Source organism: Myxine glutinosa, chromosome 1, assembly GCF_964187855.1.
Source record: "Myxine glutinosa chromosome 1, kmMyxGlut1.1, whole genome shotgun sequence".
In the NCBI taxonomy this organism is placed as follows: Eukaryota; Metazoa; Chordata; class Myxini; order Myxiniformes; family Myxinidae; genus Myxine; species Myxine glutinosa.
The window spans coordinates 269,884,585-269,902,240 of record NC_136261.1 but is presented as its reverse complement, the minus strand read 5'-3'; the positions used below and the strand labels follow the sequence as shown (position 1 = coordinate 269,902,240).

Here is a 17,656-nt window from a genome sequence, read left to right as displayed (position 1 = left end):
TGTTGAAATTATTCTAGATTTTGTTAATGTGACCTTTAAAAGAAACAAAAACCACATTTGACATTTTGAAGCAAATAAATTGATCCTTGAAAGTGATGTAAACTGATATCGAACTCAATTCACGGACAGTACTGTCTTAAACTTCTGTACATTTTCCAGAAGTATCTCTTTATTTTGCACATTAACCAAAAAAAATTTCAACAAAAACAAAAGCTAAATTATGACTGGGATTACGGACAGTAAAATTACAGTTCAGTACTTCGTGTAACCCCCACGAGCATTCAGGAGAGCACGTACACGTCGAGGCATGCTTTTCACGAGATTTGCCAAGGTTTGGACAGGAATCGCTTGCCATGCAGTTACAATAGTCTGCTGCAATTCACGCACAGAGGTCGGCTGCTGGTCCAAGTTGTCGATTTGACGCGTTAATTCTGCCCACAAGTTCTCCATCAGATTCATATCCGGGGACATGGCAGGCCACTCCATATGCTCTACACCATGGTCAGCAAGAAAGTGTTGGATCATGCGAGCATGATGAGGCCATGCATTGTCATCTTGGAAGACAAAGTTTCCTCGAAAGGCTGCACGAGCAAATGGAAGCAATGTTTCTTCCAGAATGACCCTGTACTTGAACTGGTTCAGGTTTCCATTCAGAACAACCAGGTCAGTTTTGCCCCCTGCATGAAAAGCAGCCCAAACGGCCACCCCACCACCTCCAGCTTGGACTCTTGGCACTATACAATCTTCGTTGTGGGCTTCATGCACTTGTCTGCGCACTCGGACGCGGCCATCTTGACGATAGCCCAGAAATCTAGACGCGTCACTGAAGGTCATGTGATTACAGTGTCCTGGCTGCCATTGACGGTGCTCTCTGGCCCACTGCAATCGGTGCTGGCTGTGTTGTCTGGTCAGGCGTGGCTTTCTCAGGGGACGCCTGGCACAATAGCTTGCTTGAACCAGTCGTTGGTTGACTAGCCTTCTGGATACAGGCACATTTGTCAGTTACTGGCACTCAGCGCTAAGCCGATTAGCTGACTTGGTACGGCCATTGCAGACTAACCGGTGCACCTGGCGATCATCTCTCCTTGTGGTTCTGCGTGGACGTCCTGGCCTCGGTATTGGAGTAGGGACACCCCTCTGAGCATTTCGTTTCAGGATCTTTGACACCTGACCTTGAGTGATGCCATACTGCCGAGCAATAGCATGCTGTTTCATGCCGTAATTTCGTAAAACCACCACTCCATGACAAACAGCATTGTCGAGTTGACGGACCATCTCCAGAGGAAGCGGCAATAACTTTTGGAGACATGCAGCAGTTGTTTTCCACTAATACAGAACGCAACAACCCTTGTATACCCGACTGTGAAGCCAATCATCAAATGCACCTGTCCGTACATTTTGCCATGCCACCTGTGATGTAATCCTGTTGTTGACTTCTTGCTGCGACAGACAATGTGACATGGTTCTTTTAACAAATAAATCACCAAAGTGTAAAAGAAACTTACCAGATTGATATACTGAGTTAAGAAAGTAAACCCAAGTCAAGAAAAAAAATATATTCCATATTAAATGCCAAGTCTGTATATCGTTTTTTATATATTCTTTTCTTAGTTGCAATTGACTGTCTTTTTATGGTGTTAGCTGAGCTTTGGCACCCATGTTCATGCAATCTGAAACACAAAAACACTCATTAGATTGTATGGCTGGCCTTTCTGTTAACATTTTTTGCAATGCCTGGAAATAATAGACATTGCACGTTATGAAGAAACTAAGCACAAACATTCATTCCACACAGAGCAGAGTATTTGTAAAGTTTTTGCTCCTGAGATGAAACGTTAATAACATTAACTTCACGTTTCAGTTTAGATTTTGTATTGCACTTTTCGACCTATTTACAAAAATTGCTTTAAACCTACGTTTCGCACAAGAAAGTTACATTGAAGCACAATATATTATCAGTAGATAAGCAGATATATCTTTGGTAAGAATTTTGTTCACATCTTATGTTCATTTTGCACATTAAACAGTAAAATATCAAAAAATGTTGGGTGTACCTAAACTTTTGACTGGTAGTGTATACCTATATATTTAATCGTGTTATATATATATATATATATATATATATATATATATATATATATATATATATATATATATATATATATATACACGAGGGTAAATAAAAAAGTAAAGCCAATTTTTATTGGGTGTTAGTTTTACACACATATTGCCTTTACTTTTTGATTTACCCTCGTATATACAGTATGCACTTATAACAAATTAAAATGCAAGCAGACAGACAAAATCAGTGGTATAATGTCATAACGCCTGTTGCTCTGTTTGCATGTGAAAGCTTTTGTTCCTGCTCCAGAGGCTTATGTTGTTATGCTGTGACATATGTAGAGCCATAACTGCCAAAGATGGATTTCTGTTCAAGCAAAAACTGTTTTGTTTTGCACTTCAAGCACAGTCCAGTCCATACCATGGCACATTCAGCAAGTGCTCATCAAGAAGTCTTCCACTAGCTATTGACACCTTGCATCATGAAAATTGTAGCAATTTTCTACATTATTTTCAATCGTCAAATTTCATATACCTGAATTTTCTGGTAAACAGCTTTTGTTAAGTCTAATTTATTTTTTCTTCTTATGTCTTTTTTTTGTCAAAACGATGTATAGTTTACCTCCACTGCTGTATCTGCCATGTAACACTGATTTGGTTGTCCATGTTGCTGTATCTGCCATGTAACACTGATTTGGTTGTCCATGTCCTTCCTTATATTTTGGGAGAACATGTCTATTAAACATTGTACTGCTTTGGTCCTCAGGGTATTGATGAAGGACCATCTGGACTAAAACTCATCTCAGACATAATTAGAGAGGAGCTCCACATTGATGTGAGTGTGCTTATGGGTGCAAACATTGCCGGGGAGGTGGCAGATGGAAAGTTCTGCGAGACGACCATCGGTAAGATTGACTATACACAACAAAAACGGATGTGAACATTTACGTGGTTGAAATACCACTCAGTAGAGACTGACTTTCTTTTTTTCCATCAAGTTCGAAAAGTATTTAATAACACACAATTGTACCTCCATAGGCAGCAAGAACAAACAAAATGGACTGCTCCTCAAGAACCTCATGCAGACGCCCAACTTTCGCATCGCAGTAGTGGAGGACGCAGACACTGTGGAGATCTGTGGGGCATTGAAGGTAAGATGATGGATAATCAGTCTTGCTTCAATTCAACGAAGCTCAACAGATGGCGCTTGGCTGTGAGCACCTCATGACCACACATCTCTTATGTTCAAAGAACGTCGTAGCCGTTGGTGCTGGTTTCTGCGACGGTATGGGTTATGGCGACAACACGAAGGCAGCCATCATTCGTCTCGGCCTTATGGAAATGATTGCCTTTGCCAAGCTCTTTTGCCGTGGCCCAGTGCAGAGCGCTACCTTTTTGGAGAGCTGTGGAGTTGCTGACCTTATCACGACATGCTACGGTGGTCGCAACCGCCGTGTGGCTGAAGCTTTTGCACGCTCAGGAAAGGTATGAGGTTACAGGAGAACAGACATAATTTCAAGGTGTATAAACTTCCAACAAACATCAGAATGGTTTATTCAATTAGTGGGGCGGCTTAGCCCAAATATTCAAAAGAATTGTGCATTTTGTGATACAAGCACCAAATTTGGCACACTAGTAGACTATCATATTATGAAAAGATCTGGATATTGGGCCATCTCAGATTCAGAGATTTGATTTTTGCAAGATTTGCAGATTTTGCAAGCTGAGATTGCAACGCCAGGGACGGCCGACTCCTTCCTACGAGCTGCCCACGTCACCCGCACAAGAAGAGCTCATCAAATCACTGCAGCGGCACTGCACATCCTGCAACACCGTGCGTATGAACGCCACTGTATGACATATGCTGATGATGCAGAAGACCTGCCTGAGTTCGAAGACTGGTGTCACCAGAGAGGAGAAGACATTCCCAACTTTCAGTACTGGGCAACTGTGCTGGAACTAGAGATGTTGGTACTGGTCTACGTGCGTTCTCTGCGGCAGGCTTCATTCACGACGTACCTTGATGCCCTGACGGAACTGGTCCCATGGTTCCATGCCTTAGACCACACACACTATGCCAGGTGGGTCCCTGTTCACCTGAGGGACACGGTTGCACTCCCAATGAAGCACCCAGATGTAGCCAGAGAATTCAGGGCTGGCAACTTCACTGTACAGAAGACGAAGAAGGTGTTCTCTTCGATCCCAATCGAATCGAAATCTTGCAAAAATCAAATCTCTGAATCTGAGATGGCCCAATATCCAGATCTTTTCATAATATGATAGTCTACTAGTGTACCAAATTTGGTGCTTGTATCACAAAATGCACAACAGGTTTGCTATGCTGCTACACTAATACCAAATCAGAGTTACTCGTTTCTTCGGAAGTACAAACACAAAACAGTGATGAGGTGCAATAAGATTTTCAAATAGATCAAGGCTGTTTAACTTGGCAACGAGCTGTCCCAAGGACAACAGATATAACATTTTAAATCATTTATGATAACAAGTTGAACCTGCAGTAAACTGACCTTTTCACAGGCACTAGCACAGCTGTACATAAATAGAACATTGTACCAATAAATGAACTTTTCATTGCGACTTGTTGGCTGGCTAGAAGTCTTCCCTTGATTGTCAGACTCGAAGGTCTTTGTGACTTTTCTGAACTCAAAAGTGCTGATGTTTGTCTGGTGTGCTTCTGGCTATTTCAGAGCATCGAGGAGCTGGAGAAGGAGTTATTGAAAGGACAGAAGCTGCAGGGTCCACAGACAGCAGCAGAACTCTATAGAATTCTACAGACACGAAACAGTGTTGATAAGTATGTTGTTATACCCATGATTTATCCACTTCCACTAAAATGGCTCACCATACTGATTGAGCATGCTTTTTTTATTTATCCAGAACAAGTAGCACGAAAGTCACAATGTAGATCCTGTTTGCTGATCTTAAGGCGCAAAACGAAAAAACGCTGTATTAAAGTTGATTGACAAGTTGACACACATGTTAACACAAATACACCGTTTTTCGACAAGTCTGTTCCTCACAAATGTAATATTTTGTTGAGCAGTAAAGGCTATTCCTAAAGCAGTATATTAAGACTGGCGAGGTACCTGTGCTACGTAAGGTTGGGAGGCCGAAAGCAAACAGACATGCGGAAACGGCGAATGGGAAACGATGAGCCAATAAATTCCACATTCCTGTGCCACCTTCAGTCGAACATCAGGCACTAACAGCCTGTCCGTGAAGGACTTGGGCAAAAACATATTGCAGTTGAATGTTTCTACACTAAACTACGAAAGTACAAATGCCAAATCTGCGAATGTCAGAGGTAGAAACCCTCACGTCATTTCCTCATTCTCGTTTAAACTCAATCTTACTATATTTTCGTTCCAATCATCATCATTCCAATCACAAATTAATACTGTAGCATTAATATACCAAAATACAATGTTACAAACACCCGTGAGGTAAACGAGTATTGACTGATTTGACGTGTAACCACTGCAGATGAACCTGCCCGCAAGAAAGGGTGGATATGAAACATTTCGTGCAAATGGAAATTCACAATCATAATTGTATTGAGAAATTTATGAAACATCCCACCCACCTTAGGATGGTTAAAAGCAGCGTCGTTCAGGGGGAAACTCAAAATCACGATTGCATTGAGGTATTATCAAACAAGCGAATCTTCGTCATTGTGTTTACTTCCAGATCGGGAGCAGCTTTGTATCCATCAAAACTCAAAATATTAATTGTATTGAGGAAGTTATGAAACCTCCCACCTACCTTAGGACCTCCGCTGGGACGGATGCCCTCTGTAGGTTAGGGCAGAAATTTGAAACTGTTCAGGGTGCCAGCGATAGCTCATCTACTCTTTACGAAGGACACCATGGGATCTTTATCGTCTCCCAACTAATGCCGGCAGATGGGATGCCCGTTTCATGCCCATCCGAGCGATGGCACACCCATTGATGAATCACCGGTCTGTGAAACACTGGGATTACAGTTCATAGCTGGGCCAATATTTGAATACAGCTAGGCAGCTTAGAAGCAAGTGTGTGCATCTGTAGGCCATCCTGCCAGCCCATAGAGGTAGTTATTTCCCAAAATAATTCCAGTAATCTCTGTGTGTATGTTTGTATGTTTGTATGTCTGTGACCGCTGTTTCTCGACAACCACGGGTCCGATATACTTTAAACTTGCCAGGTATATTGCTGGGGACCCGAGGATGTGCCTTTTCAAGGTTTCATATTAATCGGACAAGTAGTTACCGAGCTATGTCCAAAAAACGATTCAACCAATCAGAGAGCAGCGAGCTATCACGTGTGCCGAACGTGGCGAACAGACTCTGCCTCGGACGGCACATTTGAGAGCGTATTCATTTATTTCACGTTGGAAAACTATGTTGCCGTTAAACTATGTTTTAAAACTAATTAAAACTACTATCTATAATTCCACGGGTCCGATAAAAAACACCGTACTCGCAAGCCGTTCGCTTTGGACCAAACCATTTCATGTAAATAGAGGGGGGGGGGGGGGGGGGATTGTCACCGTACTCACAAGCCGTTCGCTTTGGACCAAACCATTTCATGTAAATAGAGGGGGGGGGGGGGGGGGGGATATAATTTTAGATATATATATAGTACGGGCATGCCCTAGTTTCCCAAAATGCAGGTTTGGCATAAATGCGAAGTAATTTCATTGGGATATTGAATGAGTCAAATTGTATGTAGAAAGCTGTTACAAACCTGCTCCACATGTGTGTCTAAAACTGCCCAGGTTTGGCATAAATGCGAAGTAATTTCATGGGGATATAGAATGAGTCATCTTATGTGTAGAAAGCTGTTACAAACCTGCGCCACATCTATCTATAATTCCAGTAATCTCTGTGTGTATGTTTGTATGTTTGTATGTCTGTATGTCTGTGACCGCTGTTTCTCGACAACCACGGGTCCGATATACTTGAAACTTGCCAGGTATATTGCTGGGGACCCGAGGATGTGCCTTTTCAAGGTTTCATATTAATCGGAGAAGTAGTTACCGAGCTATGTCCAAAAAACGATTCAACCAATCAGAGAGCAGCGAGCTATCACGTGTGCCGAACGTGGCGAACAGACTCTGCCTCGGACGGCACATTTGAGAGCGTATTCATTTATTTCACGTTGGAAAACTATGTTGCCGTTAAACTATGTTTTAAAACTAATTAAAACTAATTTGCGATTCATCGTAACTGCGATTTGCGACCTTCCGGACAGTGAAGACTGCACTTCCGGCAGCCAATCACAGAACGCGTTGTTGCGTAGGCGTGGCCGATGTGAGAGCGAGCCGAGCCGAGCGCGTGCGCCATTACGGTTCGTAATTCGATTTCTTCCGGAGAAAATAATAATTTCTCGATTTCTTATGCGCATTATTTCTCCCAATTCAGTCAGAGCGAAGGGCGGAAGCGAAGAGCGTTGTTTTTTTTGTTTACGGGCGTACGGCCGTACGGGCGGGGTAGAGCGTACGGGTAGCGTTTTTTTTTTTTTTTGGCAAGGAACGGGCACCCACGTACGGGCATGCCCTAGTCTATCTATAATTCCAGTAATCTCTGTGTGTATGTATGTATGTATGTATGTATGTTTGTTTGTCTGTGACCGCTGTTTCTCGACAACCACGGGTCCGATATACTTTAAACTTGCCAGGTATATTGCTGGGGACCCGAGGATGTGCCTTTTCAACGTTTCATATTAATCGGACAAGTAGTTACCGAGCTATGTCCAAAAAACGATTCAACCAATCAGAGAGCAGCGAGCTATCACGTGTGCCGAACGTGCCGAACAGACTCTGCCTCGGACGGCACATTTGAGAGCGTATTCATTTATTTCACGTTGGCAAACTATGTTGGCGTTAAACTATGTTTTAAAACTAATTAAAACTAATTTGCGATTCTTTCGCTTTCCTGCGCGTTTGTGCACGCTATGGCGATTTCTTTACCAAACTCCGCAAGCCGTTCGCTTTGGACCAAACCATTTCATGTAAATAGAGGGGGGGGGATTGTCACCGTACTCGCAAGCCGTTCGCTTTGGACCAAACCATTTCATGTAAATAGAGGGGGGGGGATATAATTTTAGATATATATATAGTACGGGCATGCCCTAGTGTGTCTAAAGCTGCCATCCCTTCATACCCTTTTTAATGTTCATACCTTTGTACAAACAACAACAACAACAGGCATTTTAAGGCCATTTTCCCTGCTAGAGCGGGTTCTTTGTAATCTGTCTTAAATGTTCAGCACTTTCGGAGATGTAGAGGTGCATAGTATTTCGGATTTTCCAAGATGGCTCCCATACCACATGACATATGACGTCATAATTATCATTTAAAGAAAATATACAGGTGGAGGTGCACCTATGGTAAAAATTTCCTGTCAATCAGACCAACGGTTGCAGAGAAAATTATATTTATTCGGTGCGGACAAACAGACAAACAAACAAACGGACTCAAATGCAACACCCTCTCTTCTGGTGAGGGTAACTAGAGTGGTCATAGAACATACCACAAAAACATAGAGGGTTCAAGTATATATTTCAACGATGATAAAATAATGATTTTAAAGGTTGATAAAAAATCTGGAAGTTTAGCGCTACTAAAGTGGTCTTATATACCACACTTATACACTGTAATAAAAAGACGTTGAGTCACAGATTAGGAGATGGTGGCTTTATTGATCACCATGGATTGCAGTGTCAATATAGCCATATCAGCAGCCTCTTCTTCACCCTGAAATTGCACTCTCTCACATGCCACACCCACTTTGCAGGAACTGCGCTTGACAGCTCCCATTACTCGTACATACACCACCCTATAGAGTTTCAAACATATCCAAGTACTGCAAAACTGGACGTTGTTGGAAGTATTAAGATGGCGATTTGTGTTCTACAGTGTTCAAGTATATAATTCAATTTGAATAAAGGTTTACATGTGTATAAATAAATTAATTCTGGGTTTCACCGCCGTTGTACCCTGTATCTACTATCTATTACATCACCCTATATAACACGTTACATTAGTTCTTCATGCCTGTTGTTTGTGCCCTTTATGATGTCCTTAACAACAGTTAGTTTCCTGTTTGGAATGATTTTACATTTTGGTTGACTGCCAGATAGGCAGAGAGTAAAGATAAATCTCACTCCTCTCTGCGCATGTGTGATCGGGAGGAATTCGGAGACAAAGTACTGTTAACGGGCAGATTTGTCTTCCAATTAATGTTCAAAATAGAACATTCAATTTAAAGTTGTTCTTCAATCATAAACTGATGATCATAAACTGTTAAGACAGACAACCAATTGCTTAACCTGCTTTTCGCTTTGCATATGTGGAGTAAAAAGTGGCAGGTTGGGGAGAGGAAGGGGTCAGACCCACCCAAGGACTGAGCGAAACACCAACAGCGACCGGGCAGGGAGAGGCTAAGTGTGTCACTAAATTGGATGGGTGCCAACTTCTATAAAACCATGACCAGGCTCTGCCAGGTGTGACCCACGAAGCAACCTTAGCTGCTGAGCCTGCGCGACTACAGTCGTCGCAACTCCCCTACAGAATGGGCTAAAGCAGCACAGCCGGTAACCACACCTCCATTCAAGAAGCCCTGCCCACTGTTAACACCAACTCTGGACACGGCCCAAGATTGTCCCTGAAAATCCATGTCGCCACTTGGAACTCGCTGCGTACTGCCGAGTGCAGTCTGCAGTATTTCCTGTCTTATGCTATCTATCTCTTATTTATATCCAGAGGAAGGCATGAGTCCTTCAGATTAGATTAATCAATCAATCAAGCAAAAATGGTTTATTAAATACATGAGCTTCCAGTTATTTTATGATTTGAGGGTGTGTAGGGGTTTGGGTTATGAATTGTTACACTGTATTGCTTCCTTCTGTATTTCTGCCCCATGTGTGTCAATACACTTTATACACCACTTGGTCTCGTGGCAAATTTGAGTGTCTTGATTGTTAGTTTAATTATACACACCCGTTAAAGGGAAAATCGAGTTTGGGTGATTAGCACCCAGGATGAGACAGTGTGGTTGTCTGGCAATTCGCTCGGTCACCATTAGTGATTAGCATGAGTAATGGATGCATGGCACCAATCAGCGTGACATAGCGAGTGGCTCGGTGGTTCCATTGGAGTATGGTATCATGGCAAACAGACCTGTGATCCGACTCAGAATGATTGAATCAGTCGGTTGGCACGACCACTTTGACGTGGTTCGGCTGGATTTGGACCCGGTAACTATTTGAAGCCGACAGCTGCAACAATACATTACCTATATTCCTAGGACACTCAATTATATAATAATACGTAGACTAATAATTTACATTTCCAGTAAATCATACACGCCTTACCTTGCATATACAGTACATAGCTCAGCGCGGCCATTTTCCTTATCACTGAATTGAGCTGTTATTGAAATACAAAACTTAATTTTAACAGATTCCCCACATGCTCAACTGTACCCCTAGCAATGCCTGAAATATTTTAAAATGTATTTATTTGAATGCTTCATTAATAACTAGTACAAAAGCCCATTAAAAATGACGGGTTGGTAAAGTTTATTTGACGATGCAGCTTCGTGAGCGTGCCAAAGTCTGAAGCCTCGGCCTAGTGTCAGGTGTGCTTATAGCTTCTTTATTATTAGACATCATACAGATGTAAATGAACACTCGTTTTTCTCTGCGTGCGTTGTACATCATGTGCAGCAAATTTCACCTCCCTGTGTCATGTATTTATTGTTATTTTAAAAAACGCTTCTGTACACCACCCTTGAGGCTCGGTTTGCAAGCCACCATCTACAATTCCAATAGAAGAAACATAATTACTCTTTTATGGAAAATATTTTTCGAGTTTGTTTTATCCTCAAAAATAGACCATAGTGAACACACATTAGTGTTAAAAGATTGGCCTTTAAAACCTACCCTTATGAAGGGGGACAGACATCTGTACAAAAACACAAACTGACATTGTTTTATATGGAAGATGCTTTTATTGTATTTAATAAACTAGAAATCCCCATGAGATTTAAAAAATTTATTTATATGCTTAATCTCATTCTAGGTACTACCAACACGTATGCAAAATTTGGTGGAGATCCGGCCAGCCCTTTTCTCTTCTATGATTTTCAGATGTACATGCATACATACATACATACACAGACAATTGCCTTATTTAATATAGCAGGATAAGATTCTATTTGGTGTCGTTTATGACGTTGAAGGACACGAATTGCTTTAATCTGCTAACTATAGGTCTCTGTGTTAGTAAACGTTTGATTAGCTGTTTTAATTGATTGATAGTTTTTGTGCTGTGTTGTGCTCTCATTGGTCTGATAATTACCTCCACCACCAAAGGTGGACGACAGAGGTAACGTTTTCACCCCTGTCTGTTTGTGTGTCTGTGAGCAGGACATCTCTATAAAGTTATGGACGGATTCTGATGAAACTTGGTGGATTGGTTGGGTGCATGACAAGGACGAAGTGATTAGATTTTGTTAAAGATGCGGATCCGATAATGTTTTAAGTGATTCTTCACCATTGAGTGATAGGGCCAAAAACGATATATAGCATTATATTTCAAAAAGTTGTGGACGGACAAAATTAGGTAGATGAGTTGGGTGGATGACAAGAACAAGCCGATTAGAATTTGGTCAAGGTCTGGATGCAGATCCTACATTCCTACCTATGAGTAAACTGTTCAGCCTGGTGGAGGTGTGCTCTACCGAATGCAATTCATCTGCACCTGGGCCCGAGAAGAGCTTTTTGCTAATATTGCTGTTCAAAAAGGCATTCGTATAATCTGCAATGGAAAATCATCTCGTTTATCAAATAATTACGGGAGGTGTGAAATTAATTATTAGCTCTCCTCCCTTTCCCCCAAGCATCTGTGTGTGTCTGTCCAGGCCGTAACGTTTCTGAGATTTTTTCAAGTTTTCAAGAAAACTTTATTATGAGAAAATGGAGAAGACAAATAATAATTTGGTCAAAGAAACATAAAATCGTCAATTTTCATCTGATTGACCTGAAGTTTTAAGAATTTGCATATTGGGTCACTGAATTGGTTCACCAATGAAATGCTGGAATCTGATTGGGTTTTTTTTTTTAAATCAAAAGGTCAAAGTTCATGGTTGTATAAATATCAACATGCCAGCCATATCTATATGACCTAATTCATAGTTCTCTTGAATATCAAAGGTCAATTTCCATCTCATTGACTTGAAATTTGAGCAAGGTTTGCATATTGGGTCAATGAAGCCGATTTGCCTTTGAGGTCAAAAGGTCATGGTCACCTAAAATCGTCAGTTTTTTTTAGACGTTTTTTTTTGTCATGTTTAGCATACAAAAGAAGTCTGAATACAAAGCGGATGCGGACGGTCTTTGTATTATCAGATGCTTTCTAGTTATTATTGATATCTATTTGTAAAAAAAAAAAACCCCCAAAAAACTGAAATGTGAAATTGGTTTCCCTTTTTAAAATTCTTCCTCTTTTGGATAGATGTTACATTGGAGATTAATAAATACTAGCAGAAGTACCCAGATTTGCCGGGTAACACAGAGTCGCTTCGTACCAGGAATATGAAGAGGGGGGAGAGAGAGTGAAGAGGAGGTAGGGAAGGGGGAAGAGGTAGGGAATGGGGGAGGGAGGGAGGGAATGGAGGAGGGTAGTGAAGGGGAGGAGATGGGATAGGTAGGGAGAGGGGGAAGGGAGGGAGGGGAGAGAAGGTAGGGGGAATGGGTGTGGGAGGGGAAGAAGGGAAGGGGTGTGGGGAGGGAAGGGGAGCAGGATGGGAGGAGGAGGTGAGGGGTGGGGGATGGGGGTAGTGGGCAAGGAAGGAGAGGTGGAGGGGGGAGAGGAAAGGGAGATGAGAGCGATGGGGTGGAGAGTGGGTGGGAGGGATGGCGAGAAGAGGGTGGGTGGGAGGTATGGAGGAGGGGGAGAGGGTGGGTGGGGAGGGATGGGTGGGAGAGATATAGACCAGGAGCCCAGAAGGTTTATTCAAGTGAAAAGCGCCGAAGCAACTGACCACGTGGGTTGAAAGGGTTCTACCCCCACATCACAAAAATGCATTGCTGCCGGGTCAGGGCCGGTGCCTTCCCACCCAAATCGCCCAAAATATGGGCTGCCATTACCGAAAATCCTATTTTCATCAATATCTGGAAAACTATACATGGCAGTATCACAAATCTGGTGTCTACACCCATGTTTTCATGGTCAATCATTATAAAAATGCATTTCTCCTTAGCCAGGGTTGTGTCTTTCCCGCCCAAATGCACCCAAAGTAAGGAAACCATTGCTGAAAATCATATTTCCCTCAATATCTGGACAACTATACATGGGAGAAGCACAAATCTGCTGTCTACACCCATGTTTTCATGGTCAAACATTACAAAAATGCAGTTTTCTCCTTAGTAAGGGTCATATTTTTCCCGCCCAAAGTAAGGAAACAATTGCTGAAATCCTACTTTCCTCAATATCTTGAAAACTATACATGAGAATATCACAAATGATGTGTCTACAGTCTACACCCATGTTTTCATGGTCAATTATTACATTGCCAACAATCGCAGTGCTTTAAAAATGCCTAAATTCACCATGTATTATCTAAACAATGGTGTATTATATTGTACTGACTGGTTGTAATTTCACATCATGTTTCTTCAGAAAGGGCAAAGTTAAGCCCCTCCAGCGGATGGAATCAGATCCAGCTCATATGATGGCATTGCGATCTCTGACTTCTGAGGAAGTAGACATTCCAGGTGTTACCGCCTTTGTCTGCTCGATGTATGGGTTCAAAACCTCTGACATTAATGAAGCCAGATACAAGGCATTCATGCGCACGAGTGGTGGTAATGAGAAGGAGCCCCTTGCCAGAATCAAGAAGAGAAACTGTGCTTCTCTTCCCCCGTGCAGCAAGACACTTGGTAATCATATCAAAAGAGCCCGATATGTGGCAAGAATCTGGAAGAGGGCTGACCAGACTGATCCAACAGGTGGGGCAAGTCCCACAGACTATGGATGGAAGTTGACTCAAAACTGCTTTGAACCAGATTGGTACCCAGGAAGTGCAGTACCAGAGTCCCTCACAGGCCCACCTACGGATGATGGAGACAGAGTTGGAGCAGCTTCCATAGATGACGAGGAATCAGACGTCGATAGTACTTGGAGTGAGGACAGCAATACTAGTGATGAGAATGACGGAGTAGACACGTGAAAATGCAGAGATGTCAGAACAACTCGTGTCATTGAACCGTACTATTTTCCTTCTGAAGGACAATGACTCTGCAAGTTGTGAGTTGAGGACACAAGTTGGATGGAAATACCATAATACACCATTGTTGAGGTAATGCATGTTGAACTGGATATTTTAAACACTGTAAATGTTGTCAATGTAATGACTGACCATGAAAACATGGGTGTAGACACGTCATTTGTGACTTTAAACACTTTTCTTGCACAGTGTTTCTAAAAATGTTTAAAACCTAAACACAAATGTCAAATTCATAAACACCGTCTGTTTAATAAACACAAGATATCAACTTCCTAAACATGTTCAGCATAAATTTAAACATGTTTAGAAACGTGGTGCAAGATAGTGTTTAGAAAAGTGTTTAAAGTCTAAACACTGTTTTTGCATATGGTATTATCATGTATAGTTTTCCAGATAATTAGGAAAGTATGATCTTTTAACAATGGTATCCTTACTTTGGGCGCTTTTGGGCTTGACCAAGGAGAAATGCATTTTTGTAATGATTGACCATGAAAACATGGTTGTAGACAGCAGATTTGTGATACTCCCATGTATAGTTGTCCAGATATTGAGGGAAATAGGATTTTCAGCAATGGTTTCCTTACTTTGGGTGCTTTTGGGTGGGAAAGACACAACCCTGGCTAAGGAGAAATGCATTTTTGTAATGATTGACCATGAAAACATGGTTGTAGACAGCAGATTTGTGATACTCCCATGTATAGTTGTCCAGATATTGAGGGAAATAGGATTTTCAGCAATGGTTTCCTTACTTTGGGCACTTTTGGGTGGGAAAGACACAACCCTGGCTAAGGAGAAATGCATTTTTATAATGATTGACCATGAAAACATGGGTGTAGACACCAGATTTGTGATACTGCCATGTATAGTTTTCCAGATATTGAAGAAAATAGGATTTTCGGCAATGGCGTCCCTATTTTGGGCGATTTGGGCGGGAAGGCACCGGCCCTGACCGGGCAGCAATGCATTTTTGTGATGTGGGGGTAGAACCCTTTCATTCAACCCACGTGGTCAGTTGCTTCGGCGCTTTTCACTTGAATAAACCTTCTGGGCTCCTGGTCTAATATGAGAGAGGAGGGGAGACAGGAACGTAGAAGGGAGAGGAAGGGGAAAGGGTTGCACTTAACGTTGTAATGGTCATCGTTTCCCATGTTAAATCCTCAAAATGTTTGTAAGTTAGTGAGAAATTGTCGGATTTCCATCAAATTTGTTGTAGTCGAGTGTTCAACCACTCCAGCGACCACCAAAACCGAATTGGAGTTAAAATAGACCCACGAGGTCTTGAAGAACATTTGTGAAGATTGTCTGACCCATCAAGGTCAAAACCCCACATTGTCCTTAAAAGCCATGTTGTTCAAAATTAATCGGATTTTCACCAAATTTGTTTTGCCAGGGCCACGATCGACCTGAAGATGCTACTAAACCCGAAATCAAATCCGAGTTAAAATAAACCCATGAGGCCGCTCAAAGCAAAAAGAACGTTTCCCCCAAAGGAATTCCTTTACAAAGCCATAATTCCCGATTTAATAGCCATCCCAACAAAATTTAAAGCTAATATTAAAAGCTTAGGGACGCAATGATATTCATAACGTTAACGATAAAACCTTCATTTAGACAATTGATTCGCCAAAAACCGCGCGGCCTAACATCTAGCCAAGACCAAACCTGATGTGATGTGAGAGTGGGTTGACCAAGATGGCGGGCCGCCATCTTGGTAAGGCTTTTTATATGTTTTTTGTTGTGAGTACCTCGTTAATCATTTTCAAAAAGGTTGTTTTAACACACCCAAACAGCCAGTTTTCATTCATGCACTCTCGTGGGGATCGAGAAGTATACATGCAAAGTTTGGGGCCTCTAGGTTGCATGGTTTTGGATTTATGGAGGATTGCCAGCCACCTTAACCTTCACTAATTTGCCAGTAAATCATCAATGAATCCGAAGATGTTTCTGAACCTCCATGCAGATGTTCGTTTTTTCCTGCTCATGTTCCATCCCGAATCAGATGCGTACATGTGTGGGACCAAATCTGCAAAGAATGGGACCGGACCCAAACCCGTGGGTATCCCCACTCGCTGCTGGAATATTATTTTGCCAAATGTAAAGTAGCCATTTTTGAAGAGAAATCTAATATTTCCTTCAAGCTTTTGAAAAAACTACATGAAAATGGACTTTGCTTTACAGACTAGTGTTCTTTTTTGATACACTGTAGTGTACATTTTACTCTCTCTCTGCTAAATGCTTTATCTTCTGTGCTGTCCGATTGCAAGCAATTGGACAGTGTCCTTGTCCTTAAAAGGCACATTTTTGACACTAATAGCCTCTCCCCTTCGGATAAGGCTAAAAAGCATGCGGACGGGCTTTGCATTTTCAGGTAATCGATATAATAGAAGCACTTTTGATAAAACAGAGACTGTAATACTTTCGACACATCTTCAATGCAGAACACGAACGTCTGGAGAGGTCAACCATGCTGGGTATGATTGATGGAAGAAGAGGAAGAGTCAGACCTTTCATGTGCTGGATTAATGGGGTAAAGTTTGCAACCAAGTTCTCTGCCAGACTTTCAGGAATCAGGATAATGGAGGAATCTGATCATTAATGTCACCAGAAGTCGGACACTTCACGGAACTAGATAATCGATAATAAGGCTTTTTAAGTTGATGATGCTGTCAAACAAGTGGCCATATTTATAGCAAACAATATGGGGTCCAACCATAGGTTAGCCTGTCTTGCATTCACACCTGAAGAATTAGCTCCTGCTACTGTGATCCCCAGGTTCAAACCCCACGCACTGTGTTGATTGTCGACATACTTTCTTGTAATTGATGTGAAAGTGCATTCATGTCTCCCACTCTTCTTGTCCTGCAGATGATTTATGTACAAGCTCCTCCATTAATTTTCTTTAAAAAAAATATGTTAAACAACAATCACAAGTTAACTCTTGTTCAGTAACTGATGAGACAAAAGGATTGGGTTGAGGCTGTGAAGGTTACCTCTCAATGATTGGCAACAAAGCAATTGGACAGTGTCCTTGTCCTTAAAAGGCACATTTTTGACACTAATAGCCTCTCCCCTTCGGATAAGGCTAAAAAGCATGCGGACGGGCTTTGCATTTTCAGGTAATCGATATAATAGAAGCACTTTTGATAAAACAGAGACTGTAATACTTTCGACACATCTTCAATGCAGAACACGAACGTCTGGAGAGGTCAACCATGCTGGGTATGATTGATGGAAGAAGAGGAAGAGTCAGACCTTTCATGTGCTGGATCAATGGGGTAAAGTTTGCAACCAAGTTCTCTGCCA

General features: G+C 41.9%; 1 protein-coding gene across 1 annotated transcript in view; it reads left to right on the top strand.

The window, feature by feature from the left end:
* The window catches only part of LOC137437411 (glycerol-3-phosphate dehydrogenase [NAD(+)], cytoplasmic), a 78,585-nt gene that overhangs the window by 57,038 nt on the left and 3,891 nt on the right, over positions 1-17,656 (top strand). The window contains exons 4-7 of the mRNA XM_068131725.2: positions 2,828-2,966; positions 3,100-3,212; positions 3,313-3,546; positions 4,770-4,876. Of these exons, the coding sequence (XP_067987826.2) occupies positions 2,828-2,966; positions 3,100-3,212; positions 3,313-3,546; positions 4,770-4,876 (593 nt within the window). The remainder of the gene's footprint in view (positions 1-2,827; positions 2,967-3,099; positions 3,213-3,312; positions 3,547-4,769; positions 4,877-17,656) is intronic.